General features: G+C 40.5%; 1 protein-coding gene across 1 annotated transcript in view; it reads left to right on the forward strand.

Annotated features, from left to right (window-relative positions):
- The first annotated feature begins 398 nt into the window (after window positions 1-398).
- The window catches only part of CD226 (CD226 molecule), a 32,640-nt gene continuing 19,012 nt past the window's right edge, over window positions 399-14,026 (forward strand). The window contains 2 exon segments of the mRNA XM_061593187.1: window positions 399-513; window positions 797-1,123. Of these exon segments, the coding sequence (XP_061449171.1) occupies window positions 399-513; window positions 797-1,123 (442 nt within the window).

Raw genomic sequence — 14,026 nt, forward strand, 5'->3', positions numbered from 1 at the left:
TTTATTTCAGTAAGGGATGAAGCTAAGAAGGTATGCAAATCATGCAGTATTGAAACTGATGTGAACAACTGGGATGGGTGGGATAGTACCCTAAATAAAGAAAATAAGTTGAGTATCTTAGTAAATGTAAATGTACTGCCTTCAAGTCGATTCCGACTTATGGCGACCCTATGAATAGGGTTTTCATGAGGCTGAGAGGCAGTGACTGGCCCAAAGTCACCCTGTGAGCTTCATGGCTATGTAGGGATTTGAACCCTGGTCTCCCAGGTCGTAGTCCAATTGTCATAAATCATGTAGCTATATTACACAGGCTCCTTTGCTATTTTGACAGAAGTGTGGAATTGGTTCTTTATCTTGCTTACTCATTTCAGCAGCACAAACATACTGTCACTAACATCATGTGATCAGGAAATTGCAGAAGCTTACATGAAGTTCTATCATTTATCTTTTTAGTAGTGCTGGAGATGGATTACGTTGCTTTCTTCATTATTGCCGCTTTACAATCATCTAGAAGTAAGATGTTTCTTAACTAGCATGCTAGGTGTAATCTTTTAATTTCTTCATGCAGATCCTAAGCATGCTTTGTAATAAATTCCATAGACATCATTTCACCCTTTGGAGGTAGTTTTTTCTGGGCTTGCTTGACTTGTGCTGTAAGGGGTTTTGGTGTTGGAAGCCTTTTGCTTGATCATTAAATGCTGCAGATGTTACCTGTGGTTCAATGTTTAATGAAAATAGCACTTCTCTTTCTTTCTCCCCCTCCCCCCACCGTCTTTCTGTCTTGTTTCTGTCATAGTGGAAGGGAAATATGTGGATTCAACTGTGAAACTTACGGATGCTATGACTCTTGAATGTATCTATCCAAGGGCTGCAACTATATCTCAGATGTCATGGCTTAAGGAGAAGGAAAGAGGCAAAGAGAACATTGCTGTCTTCAGACTGCCCAATGAACTACATATTGAAAGCAGATATAAGGACAGAGCCCATGTTGCTAACTATACCACAAACAACAAATCCTTGGTGTTCAGTCACACTGCAGAAGAAGATGTTGGCTTTTATTTATGCTCTTTTCAGACCTTCCCAGATGGAATTTGGGAAAAGCGAATACAGGTTGTCCTATCAGGTAAGGTAAATGTTTTTGTTACCACCCTATAAACAACAGATTTGTAGAAAAATGGAGGTTGTTTGTATCATAATGGAATGAAAGGATGCAGGAGGTAATAGATCTATATAGGCTTTCAGGGGAGATACAGACTTAAATACACTGGAGGTTTGGTTATATATTGAATATACTTTATGCTATTTATTTAGAAATATTGAGTTTTTAAAAGTTGAACAAAATTATTAGATAGTTATTGTTTGTTATCTATCTGAATGAATATAGTAATACAATATTTACTATATATATAGTATAGTACTTGTACAGTATACAATATATGTATGTGAATATATGTATGAGTTGCCACCACTCACCATATGCTCGAGGCACATGTTACCAAATTCTTCCAAGCTACACAGGAAGTAGATTGGACTGTGAAAGACCAACCCAAATGGTGTTTGCACTTTTACAAATTTGTAGGGCAGTCCAATATCTCAGAGAGGAGGTCAGGTCTCTTGCTCCCCTGGTGCATTCACTATAGCTGCCCAGTTTCCCTACTTTTTAAAGTTTGATAGAAATATATGCTGGCTATAGGTATGTTCTTAAACCGCAAAGGTTTTCATCTATTATGAATTTCTCTGCTTTTTAATCCTGGAGGTAAGAAATGGGATCCTGTGCAAGCTTGCTGAGAATGGATTGATCATTTGCCTGCTTATTGAGTTCAATGGAATTCACTCCCCTGCAAAACATGCTTACGATAGGCAAAACTGACCATGGGGGGGGAGGGGAGGGGAGGAGATGGGGTAGAGGGGAGATGGAGGAATGGGAGCAGGTGGAAGGAGAAGAGGAGGGGGCAGGTTTGATCATTTGCATACTTATTGAGTTCAATGGGATTTACTCCCATGCAATCATGCTTAGAATAGGTCAAACTGAATATAGGGAGGAGGAGAAGGGAGGAAGGGAAAGGGGGATGGGAGGAAGAGGGGAGGAGGGAGAGTGGGGAGGAGGGGGAGGGGAGGTTTGATCATTTGCATCTTTATTCAGTTCAATTGGATTTACTCCTATGCAATAATGCTTAGGAAAGATGAACCTTATCATGAGGATAGAGGATAAGGGGGAGGGGGGAGGGGAGGAGGAGGAGGGGAGAAGGAGGGGAAGAGGGAAGGGGAGGAGGAGGACAAGTTTGATCATTTGCATACTTCTTGAGCTCAATGGGGTTTACTCCTGTGTAATCATGCTAAGGATATATGAAACTGGCATGGGGGAAACGGATGGAAGGAAGGGTATGTGTAGAGAGGAAGGTGGAGGTAACAGGGGTAGGGGTAGGAAGGGGAGGAGATTGGATGGGTGGGCACTGGACAGAGGGAAAGCATTATAAACACTGCTTACAAAAGGAAACATTGTAAACACTATAATCATTTTTCAGGGTTTCTCCACCTTTTTATCCTACAGTCCAGTGTATTCTCCCACCCAAATTTAAACCAAATCTGACCCTGGCCATACCCATCCCAGACATTTATTCCACTTTAAACAGTCATGGCTTCCCTCAAAGAATCCTGGGAAGTGTAGCTTGTGAAGGGTGCTGAGAGTTGTTAGGAGACCCCTATTGCCCTCACAGAGGTACAATCATCAGCATTGTTTGGGAAGAGGGGCTGACTGTTAAACCACTCCGGCCATTGGAGCTCTGTCAAGAGAATAGGAGTCTCCTGATTAACGAAGCCAAACAGCTATTAGGTTTTTAGAACACTGACAGTTGGTTCTTACTGAGCATGCCGGTGCTTATCATTGACTCCAATGTTAATTTTCTTAAATTAGTTAAAAATCAGCCATGCATTTTTTTTTAACTTTTAAACTGGAAGATGGTCAGAGTATGGGACAAGGTCACTAACAGGATTACAAGTACTCTGTGAACATGACTGATTTTTAATTAATTTCAACATTATTTATTTATTTATTTATTTACATATTATGAGACCACTGATAGAAAAAAGTCCAACAGGGGTCTGGATTTTCTTTTACTCTTGTTTTGGACTTTGAACTCTGAATTCTCTCTGAGTGTTTTGTGTATTGCCATGAAAACTTAGAGGGTTGTTAAGCAAGCATTTCTGAGTTCAGGATTGTGTTTTGTAAGATTTTCCTTTTAAACGAGCTTATGGGAAGCATAAGAATGGCATGGGGGTATTTTCAATTTAACATTGTGGAATGTGAAAAATCCAAGCTATATAATTATACTCTCATGGCTGCATATAGCTCTTGTATAGTGTAATGACGATATGTGTATAAATGGATTGATTTAATTTTTATTCTTTAGTTTTGTAATCAATCAATAATTTTTAAGATTACATGAGAACTTTCAAGTATAAGCTACAAGATAATATTTAACATGAAAAGCATTATGTGCATTGGAACAAAATGGTGTTTTCCTTTAAATTAAAAAAAATAAGGATGAACAAATAAATAAATTGATCTACTTTCATTAATTAATACATTGTGCATTGAATTATAATTGAATGTATGGTCATAAACATAATAGTAAATAATAAATTACTGGTAAGCACAAACCCTCATCTGTCAGCAAGAAGTCTTTTATGGTTAAAAGTATAGTAGCTGTTTTTGGGGATGCTGCAGTAATGTAAGTCCTATGTCTTGTCTCTGTCCCCACCCCACTCCACCCCCCGGTTAGATACTGGAATAACAGTGGATCGGAGGCAAACAATACTTTGCAAAGGAGAAGTAACCACTGGTACATGCAGTATAAAGTGCCCATTAGATTCAAAGTGGAGGGAAAGGGAGTAGACCATTTTCCTTTGAAATTCTTCAGCACATAGCTTACTTTAAGTATATCCACACAATACATTTAAAGCACATCTAACTCACATTTAGGACTTATCCACATGGGAGCATTACTTCGTACTAAAGACACTGTTTATATGTCCATTTTCTGTTTGCACCATCCACACTAAGGGCTCAATGCCAGCTGCAAACATGGTGTTTTCTATTCACACTGAGGGGAAGGATCAATCATGCAGTTTCCTAATAACCATGCACTCTAATGTAATATTTCCACCCCCTCTGGTTACCTGGCAACCAAGCATGCTCAGTTTGTTCTACCTGTTAGTTTCATTTAAAAACAACAACAATCCAGAAGTGCAATGATTTGCATTTTCACTGGTACAACATAGTTGAAATCAGAGCTTGGAAAAGTTACTTTTTTGAACTACAACTCCCATCAGCCCAATCCAGTGGCCATGCTGGCTAGGGCTGATGGGAGTTGTAGTTCAAAAAAGTAACTTTTCCAAGCTCTGGTTGAAATACAAATCTTTGTTTGAGCAGTGCAATGCTTTTGCACACAAGTTAAGGGGAAAATAAAAATAAAAGGCTAGCAGAATGGGGAAGAGTGGCCATAAGTTGCTCTTCAGCGCACAGGAACTGAAATGAAAGAAGGGAGTGGGCATGGAGAGGAAAACCATTGACACATCCACCTAAAAGCATCAGAGCACAGTGTCTGGAAGCACTAGAGATAAGGAGTGGAGATGTTTTTTCCTTCCCTTTTGTATTATCAGAGGATTGAGTTAGTAAGGATTTACAGAGTCAAAAACGGCATGACAGCTTCTGTTTGCCAGTAAAGTCATGTGAACCATGCAAATTAAAAGGGGATGTGAGTAGCATCAAACACACACTAAATCACCCTGTAGATGAACCCTTAAAGTGCATGACTTTCTCCAAAGAATCCTGGGAAGTGTTGTTTCGCCCTCACAGTTATAGTTCCCACCACCCTTAACAAACTACAGTTCCCATGACTCTGTGGTGGGATTCATGTGCTTCAAATGTGTGTTGAATGTGCTTTGAATGAATAGTTGTGGATCTGCCTTTTGTTAAAACATCAATATCACCTGTGTGCTCCAAATCCTTTCCTCCTTCTCCCCCTCACCAAGTGACTTCCTCCATCCAATGGAATTCTGAATTCATGTTTACAAGGTTAGAAGTGCTTTTAAAACCCCATGGAACAGGAAAAAGTAGCTAGGGAAGAGATTTGGAACAGAGGAGTATCAAATGGGGAAAGGGTTAAGGAAATCCTATTTCTGTCATCTAAATTGCCTTGTCCTGACTCTCTCTCTCTAAGAACATAAGAACATAAGAAGAGCCTGCTGGATCAGGCCAGTGGCCCATCTAGTCCAGCATCCTGTTCTCACAGTGGCCAACCAGGTGCCTGGGGGAAGCCCGCAAGCAGGACCCGAGTGCAAGAACACTCTCCCCTCCTGAGGCTTCCGGCCTGGTTTTCAGAAGCATGCTGCCTCTGACTAGGGTGGCAGAGCACAGCCATCATGGCTAGTAGCCATTGATAGCCCTGTCCTCCATGAATTTGTCTAATCTTCTTTTAAAGCCGTCCAAGCTGGTGGCCGTTACTGCATCTTGTGGGAGCAAATTCCATAGTTTAACTATGCGCTGAGTAAAGAAGTACTTCCTTTTGTCTGTCCTGAATCTTCCAACATTCAGCTTCTTTGAATGTCCACGAGTTCTAGTATTATGAGAGAGGGAGAAGAACTTTTCTCTATCCACTTTCTCAATGCCATGCATAATTTTATACACTTCTATCATGTCTCCTCTGACCCGCCTTTTCTCTAAACTAAAAAGCCCCAAATGCTGCAACCTTTCCTCGTAAGGGAGTCGCTCCATCCCCTTGATCATTCTGGTTGCCCTCTTCTGAACCTTTTCCAACTCTATAATATCCTTTTTGAGATGAGGCGACCAGAACTGTACACAGTATTCCAAATGCGGCCGCACCATAGATTTATACAACGGCATTATGATATCGGTTGTTTTATTTTCAATACCTTTCCTAATTATCGCTAGCATGGAATTTGCCTTTTTCACAGCTGCCGCACACTGGGTCGACATTTTCATCATGCTGTCCACTACAACCCCGAGGTCTCTCTCCTGGTCGGTCACCGCCAGTTCAGACCCCATGAGCGTATATGTGAAATTCAGATTTTTTGCTCCAATATGCATAATTTTACACTTGTTTATATTGAATTGCATTTGCCATTTTTCTGCCCATTCACTCAGTTTGGAGAGGTCTTTTTGGAGCTCTTCGCAATCTCTTTTTGCTTTAACAACCCTGAACAATTTAGTGTCGTCAGCAAACTTGGCCACTTCACTGATCACTCCTAATTCTAGGTCATTAATGAACAAGTTGAAAAGTACAGGTCCCAATACCGATCCTTGAGGGACTCCACTTTCTACAGCCCTCCATTGGGAGAACTGTCCGTTTATTCCTACTCTCTGCTTTCTGCTTCTTAACCAATTCCTTATCCACAAGAGGACCTCTCCTCTTATTCCATGACTGCTAAGCTTCCTCAGAAGCCTTTGGTGAGGTACCTTGTCAAACGCTTTTTGAAAGTCTAAGTACACTATGTCCACTGGATCACCTCTATCTATATGCTTGTTGACACTCTCAAAGAATTCTAATAGGTTACTGAGACAGGACTTTCCCTTGCAGAAGCCATGCTGGCTCTGCTTCAGCAAGGCTTGTTCTTCTATGTGCTTAGTTAATCTAGCTTTAATCATACTTTCTACCAGTTTTCCAGGGACAGAAGTTAAGCTAACTGGCCTGTAATTTCCGGGATCCCCTCTGGATCCCTTTTTGAAGATTGGCGTTACATTTGCCACTTTCCAGTCCTCAGGCACGGAGGAGGACCCGAGGGACAAGTTACATATTTTAGTTAGCAGATCAGCAATTTCACATTTGAGTTCTTTGAGAACTCTCGGGTGGATGCCATCCGGGCCCGGTGATTTGTCAGTTTTTATATTGTCCATTAAGCTTAGAACTTCCTCTCTTGTTACCACTATTTGTCTCAGTTCCTCAGAATCCCTTCCTGCAAATGTTAGTTCAGGTTCAGGGATCTGCCCTATATCTTCCACTGTGAAGACAGATGCAAAGAATTCCTTTAGCTTCTCTGCAATCTCCTTATCGTTCTTTAGTACACCTTTGACTCCCTTATCATCCAAGGGTCCAATCGTCTCCCTAGATGGTCTCCTGCTTTGAATGTATTGATAGAATTTTTTGTTGTTGGTTTTTATGTTCTTAGCAATGTGCTCCTCAAATTCTTTTTTAGCATCCCTTATTGTCTTCTTGCATTTCTTTTGCCAGAGTTTGTGTTCTTTTTTATTTTCTTCATTTGGACAAGACTTCCATTTTCTGAAGGAAGACTTTTTGCCTCTAAGAGCTTCCTTGACTTTGCTCGTTAACCATGCTGGCATCTTCTTGGCCCTGGCGGTACCTTTTCTGATCTGCGGTATGCACTCCAGTTGAGCTTCTAATAGAGTGTTTTTAAACAACTTCCAAGCATTTTCGAGTGATGTGACCCTCTGGACTTTGTTTTTCAGCTTTCTTTTTACCAATCCCCTCATTTTTGTGAAGTTTCCTCTTTTGAAGTCAAATGTGACCGTGTTGGATTTTCTTGGCAAATGGCCAGTTACATGTATGTTTAATTTAATAGCACTGTGGTCACTGCTCCCAATCGGTTCAACAACACACACTCTCTCTCTCTCTCATATTTATATCTATATATAATAGCTGTTGGGCTTGTTATATGTATTTACAGACATTGTTTAGTTATGTCCTGTTAATTTGCTCCGTGTAGCGTAAGATGAAAAGAAAACATAGTAAAGTGCCTTACACTGAGTCAGACCGCTGGTCCATCTAGCTCAGTATTGTCTGCACTGACTGGCAACAGCTCTCCAGGCTTTCAGGCAGGAGTCTCTCCCAGCCCTCCCTAGAGACACCAGGGATTGAACCTGGGACCTTCTGCACACAAGGAAGATGCCTCACCACTGAGCTATAGTTATTCCCCCAAGAAATAATGCTTACATTTTTCTCTCCTTAATAAATATGAGTTTGCCGCAGCTTAAGTTTCAAATGTGGCCCAATAGCCTTGTGAAACATCTTAGGGGACTTCTGCATGATTTCCTAATGCCATTTGGGGCCCTATTTTGGCCACTGCATTCAGCTGGAGACCTGAAGTGCATTCGTCTCCCATTTCCTCCTTACCAATGAACATTTTGTACTTCCATTTAAACAAGCGTGTCTGGCTTATAATGAGAGCAATAGGCCAATCATCCATAAGTGTCTTTGCTCTTTCAGGACTGACAGGTGGCTTTTTGTCAGTATTGTTAGTCAGAGTTTCAAGTGATCTGAGGACATGGGTGTTCCCTGGGAGAATCTGACTAGATCTGTGACTTTAAGAGTACTAATTATCTCCCTATCTTCATCCCAAAGCTATTTTATCTGAAGAAGAAAAATTGCACTAAGGGAATTGCTTCTTTTGTTGTGTAGCTGTCACTTGTGAAATACGCTAGCTATCCAATTATTCCACCTGCTGCTACGAGTGTTTAATTATGGAAGTCACTGTGTGTATGTTACAATCCTGAAACTGGCAGTCCTTGTGAACTGAACCTTTTATTCTGTAATTTCCTGACTAGCTTGGAAGTGCTGTTGCCTCTCATTCTGGACTTACATGAACGTAGAGAGACACTGAGTCTCCAGTTCAACTTGTTAATACTTCCCAATGAAAAGTATCATGTTGTGGGACGGGGGATCCTCTGTGCTCCATATACTGTAGAATAAAAAGCAATTATACATACAGATTCTGAAACTGAATGGGAATTTGACACTTGCTTCCTATAACTGATGTCAAAACTTTCTTCTGATTGGCAGACATAATAACTGTCATGTTGAGTGGTAGAGTATCACATGAAAGACCAGGGAAAACCTCATGGTGGTTTTTCTTCTCAACAGAACACCTCATACTCTGTCCTGTGAAACTACTGGTATTCATGTTGTGTATTGTGTATAGACTTTCAGAAGGTAGTGCTCAGTAGGTAAATGTGAGTCAGAGTCTATAGTTCTCACAAAATAGACTCTTCAATAATAGAAAGAGGGTATTTAGAAATGCAGGTTTAGAGTGAACCCAATACCAGAAACATGAGATTTTATCACTTGTTTCTTTTAAAAAGATGATATGAAACTAAAGGATGCAGAATCGAATTCATTGTTAGGAAGAAAAAATCCTCTAGATTTCTATTAGCAGTTCATTAATGGAATTGTAAGCGTCTCTTTTTCCTCTTGAGGGTGGGTTGTGTTAAGACTTTAGACATAAAGTAACCCATCTTCAGACAAGGCTTTGAGTTAATGATCCACCCTTGCTTAAAGTCATACCAGATGTGATGTAGGTTATCACAACATCTTTGCTTAAAAGCAGCTACAGAGGAAAAGGGGATTTAGAGCAGAGTCATCATAGCTTATGCATCTAGGAAGGGTGATAGCTCAGTGGTAGAGCATCAGTTGCATGCAGAAAGTCCCAGGTTCAATCCTCGGCATCCGCAGGTAGGGCTGGAAATGTCCCCAGTCTGAAATGCTGGATAGCATGGCCAGTCTGGGCAGATAATACTGAGATAGATGATCCAGCTCCCTAAGGTCCAATGTGCTGGGGGGAAATGTGAGTTAACCTTTGTCCTGTGCCATTTTTCCAGTGTAACCCCTCCTAAGCTTTTGTAGAAATCAAGTGAAACATATATGAAGAAAGGGTTTTAAATCTCCTTCCCATCGTGCCTTTGCTTTGATCTGAATTGGTGTCTACTGTGCCCTTTCTAAGTGGAAGGGCAAGCAATCTGGCCACTGATCTCCCATGTTACATCGAGTTTGGCTCTGCCTTTCTGATTCTCGGAAAAGGTAATCCTGTTTCAGAGCAGCCAAAAGCATCTGCGTAGCCATTGGTTTGATCAGTAAAAGAAGCCAACAGTTGCCCTGCAGTTATGCAAGTCCCTTCCTTCCCTTGGAGACTTCCTAAAGTTTAAGCCTTAAAGCCTAAATGAATAAATTCACTACTTAGAAAAACTAGGTTCCTATTACTAGCGTTCAGGTCCTTAAGTGATCCTGGTCATCTACCTCTCAATTTACCATCCTATTTCCCATTTGGGGAAAAGTTATTAAAATACTTGCCTACATCGAAGAAGGCTATAATCAGGGTGTGGATAGTGATTTATTGTCATCATTTATTCTACTTCTATCCTGCTAAGAAGCCATTAATTAATTAATATTGTTAATAATAATTGTTATTTTTGGAGTGCCTACAGTGAGAAGGTGCAGTATATAAATCAAATTTACACACATACACACACAAACACACACACACACACACACACACAGAGCGAGAGAGCGAGACCAAGTTGTATTTTCTCATTTGTGCTAGCCCCAGAGGGTTGTACTCAACAAAGTCCTACTCAGAGTAGACTAGGGTTGCCATCTCAGAAGCATTCCAAGTCCTAAGATTTCAGGGACAGGCCCTAGTGATGTCAGTCCCCCAAGCACCTTCCAACCCCTTCTTCCACTCACCACCCCAGGCACTTTCCACACACCCCCACCTAGGGATGGGTCAGAATTTTAATTCAGTTTGCATTTCAAGCAGAATTTATCAAATTCACAATTTCCGGAACAACATGAGAACCCAAACACAGCCATCCTTTGAAATTCACATTTATTAGAATTTTGGGGTGCAGTTCATCAACTAAATGACATTTACAAAAACATATATTAGGGGAAGGTGTGCATAAAAATGAATACATAAGTGATAATAAAATAGAGGTAATTCCCATCAGACTCTTACTATATGACTATGGCTTTGACAGCAAGATTATTATGGAATACTGATAATGGAAGATTGGATATTGAAATTACTGGACTTAACAAGACTACTGAAGATGGAAGATGGAAAATGGAACTAATAGAGATAATAGAACAATGGCTACTGAAATTATTGAACCTAACAGATTCTGATGTGATGGATTAATTGAAATGTTTATTTTGACTATGGTTATGACAATAAGATTATCATAATTAGTAATGAGATGGATTAATCGATATGCTTATCTGGAAAAAAAAAAATTGATAGATAATAAAATGCAAAAAGACATAAAATGATGAGAAATGGCTTGCAAAAATGTGTACCTTTGTCAAAAAAATGGAAATGGACTGCCTTCAAGTCGATCCCAACTTATGACAACCCTATGAATAGGGTTTTCATGGTAAGTGGTATTCAGAGGAGGTTTACCAGTGTCTTCCTCTGAGGCTGAGAGGCAGTGACTGGCCCAAGGTCTCCCAGTGAACTTCATGGCTGTGTGGGGATTCGAACCCTGGTCACCCAGGTCATAGTCCAACACCATAACCACTACACCATTATCCTCCATACCGTTGTCAAAACCGCCTACAAAAATGTGTTTACTTGGAGAAATTTGCACTAAAATGGTGGAGAATTTTCATGAGGATTTTTTTAAAAAAAATATTTCAGATTGCCGCAGAAATGTAAAGAACGGAATTTAACACTGGAAAAATTAGAAACTGAGAGAACCGAAACAAACAGATCTTTCTATCCCTACCTCCCACTCACCACCTTCTTTAATTGGTGCACCATGTTGGGCACTCACAGCCCTCCCTCCTGCTCAACCTTAGGCAAGGCCTTGGCTCACTCACTGCTGTCGCCTCGCCACCTCTGCCTGTTGCCAGCCCTGGTGCCAGCCCCTGGGACTGGAAAGGTGGAGCTCCTCTGCAATCCCTGCCAACATCATGACCAGATGGTAGTGGGGATTACAGATTGGGAGCTTCACTCTTCCAGGGAACATCCAGCAGCAGGCATGGCCTACCTACTTCTGGTTACACTGTGTTGTTGCATTAGTGTGTAATGCTGCCCCCACTGCCATCTTGGGTGATGGAAGGCACGTACACTAACACACTGAACCAAGACGTAGCATAACCAGATGTAAATAAGCCAGAGTGGCCAGGTGTAGCATTGCCAGGTCTCTGGGCCACCGAGCAAGTCACCCTGGAAAACCAGAGATTGGGCAATATTGGGGTGACTCAGTCAGAGACCCAGAGAGGACCCCCCAAAAACAGAGCCTCTGGGGAAAAAACAGAGACCTGACAACTCTATGGTAGACACAGTGAAATTAAGGAACCTAAGTTACTCATGTCTGTTAATTTCAGTGGATCTACTTTGTGTAGCACTAGCACTGAACATCAGCCAGAGCAATTTTAGCATTTAACCCTTGTGATTGTGACTTGCTCAAGGCTGATTATGACTTGTTTTTTCCTCTCCCCTCCCTGTCTCTTTTTCCTTTGGGGTTGTGTCTTTTAGATTGTATGTCTGTTCTGGCAGAGGCTCTATGTTATTTGCATTGATTATATGTAAGCAACTCTGAGAGCCTTTTTGGCTGAAGAGTGGGATACCAATGCTCTAAAGAAGTAAAAAATAAATAAGGCTGGCACTAACTGAAGCAGGTTTTAATACATGGTTTCTCTCATCTAACATTAAGCATTGCATCATACTACATACATCCTCTGTGCAATATAAATTATGGCATAAATGAAAGAAACCACATAAGCCATCAAGTACAATGTGGTATTATGAAAATGGATTGTAAGTGCCAATATTATTCAAATCTCTAGTAACACACAAAAATCAAAGGGCCACATGTAGTATGCATAGAGTTTCTACTTTTTTATTTTATGAAGCTATAGTTTTATGTGCAGTATGTCAGCATTTCAACTCACTATAACTGTTACACTTTAAAAGGCATTTGTATAAAAGATAGAAATATGAGGTTGTTATATGAGAGAAGAAGGGAAAATGAAGAACCAATCTGGTTTATGAAGTCATAAATCTGAAACTAGGGAGAGCCATAAAAATGGCACACATTCTTTTGGATGAGTGAAGTTGCATGAAAATTCTTACTATTGTAATGATCAGCTGATAAAGAAATTAAACCTGAGCTCTGTCAGACCAATGAGGAAGAATGAACAAAAGCATGTCTCTGTTATAATAGCTCTGTTACTGCATTTATCTTCCTAGCAGGATCTTTGCATGGGGGGCGGTAAGGTGGGATTAATGAAAGTTGTCTGAGATGCAAGAAGATTCTTCTCCACCCCATCATTCCTAACAGCTCCTTGTTTCTTAGATCATCTCTCTCTTGTTCTTCCTAGTGTTGTCCTCATTCCTGGTTTGCTAAAAGTAGGAACATGAGAATGTAATCATATTCCTGCAGCTACCGCTGCTTTAGCCTTGCAACACCCTCCCTCCCTGGCTACATCTGCACGCTTAGAGGCAAGGCACTGAAGGTAGACATAGTGTTAAGGGCAAGCTGTTCATGGATGCACTTTTTGTGATATCATTCAAGGTAATGGACAATCCAGCGATCTCAGCTCTGTGGGCCTCCAGCTGTTAAATTCTGAACTTCTAACTTCAGGCTTCAAATGGGAGCTGCATGGCCTAGCAACATATTAAAATCTACTAGGTGGATTATGCTATTAAGAACTCTATCCATTTGACCTGATTTAAGGATTGCAAATTCTATTTTTATGAACTTATCTAGTGATGACCTGTTCTTAACCCCAAAACCATGAAGTATTAATGCACTACATTCTCCTTTTCAGTTTGTACATATTACTCAGGAACTATCTTGGTATTCAGTTACTAAAAATGCTTAAAACAACAGCAGCTCTGGATATATTTAGCACAAAAATGACATAATGGCATGAAGACTGGTGTGTAAAAAGTGGAACAAGCTTGAGGAATCTAAAATACTTGCCTAATTAACATGAAAGGCCTTGCACCAACCTTGTCATTTTTTGGTGCCAGACAAAGATGCTTTTGTTTTCCTGGGCATTTGGGCAGCACCAATGGTGTAATTATATTTTTTTAATCTGTTCTTAATATGTTTGTGTGACTTCATTATTGTAATTTTTTTTAACTCGTGAACCACTTTGGGACTTTTTTTGTGGGTAGTGATGCATAAATTTGATAAACCTACCCTACCCATAATGCAAAGCAATCACTCCCATAATTAATTAGCCTACATTTCGGTAGTACATGTAGA

This window comes from Rhineura floridana, chromosome 1, assembly GCF_030035675.1.
Source record: "Rhineura floridana isolate rRhiFlo1 chromosome 1, rRhiFlo1.hap2, whole genome shotgun sequence".
NCBI lineage: Eukaryota > Metazoa > Chordata > Lepidosauria > Squamata > Rhineuridae > Rhineura > Rhineura floridana.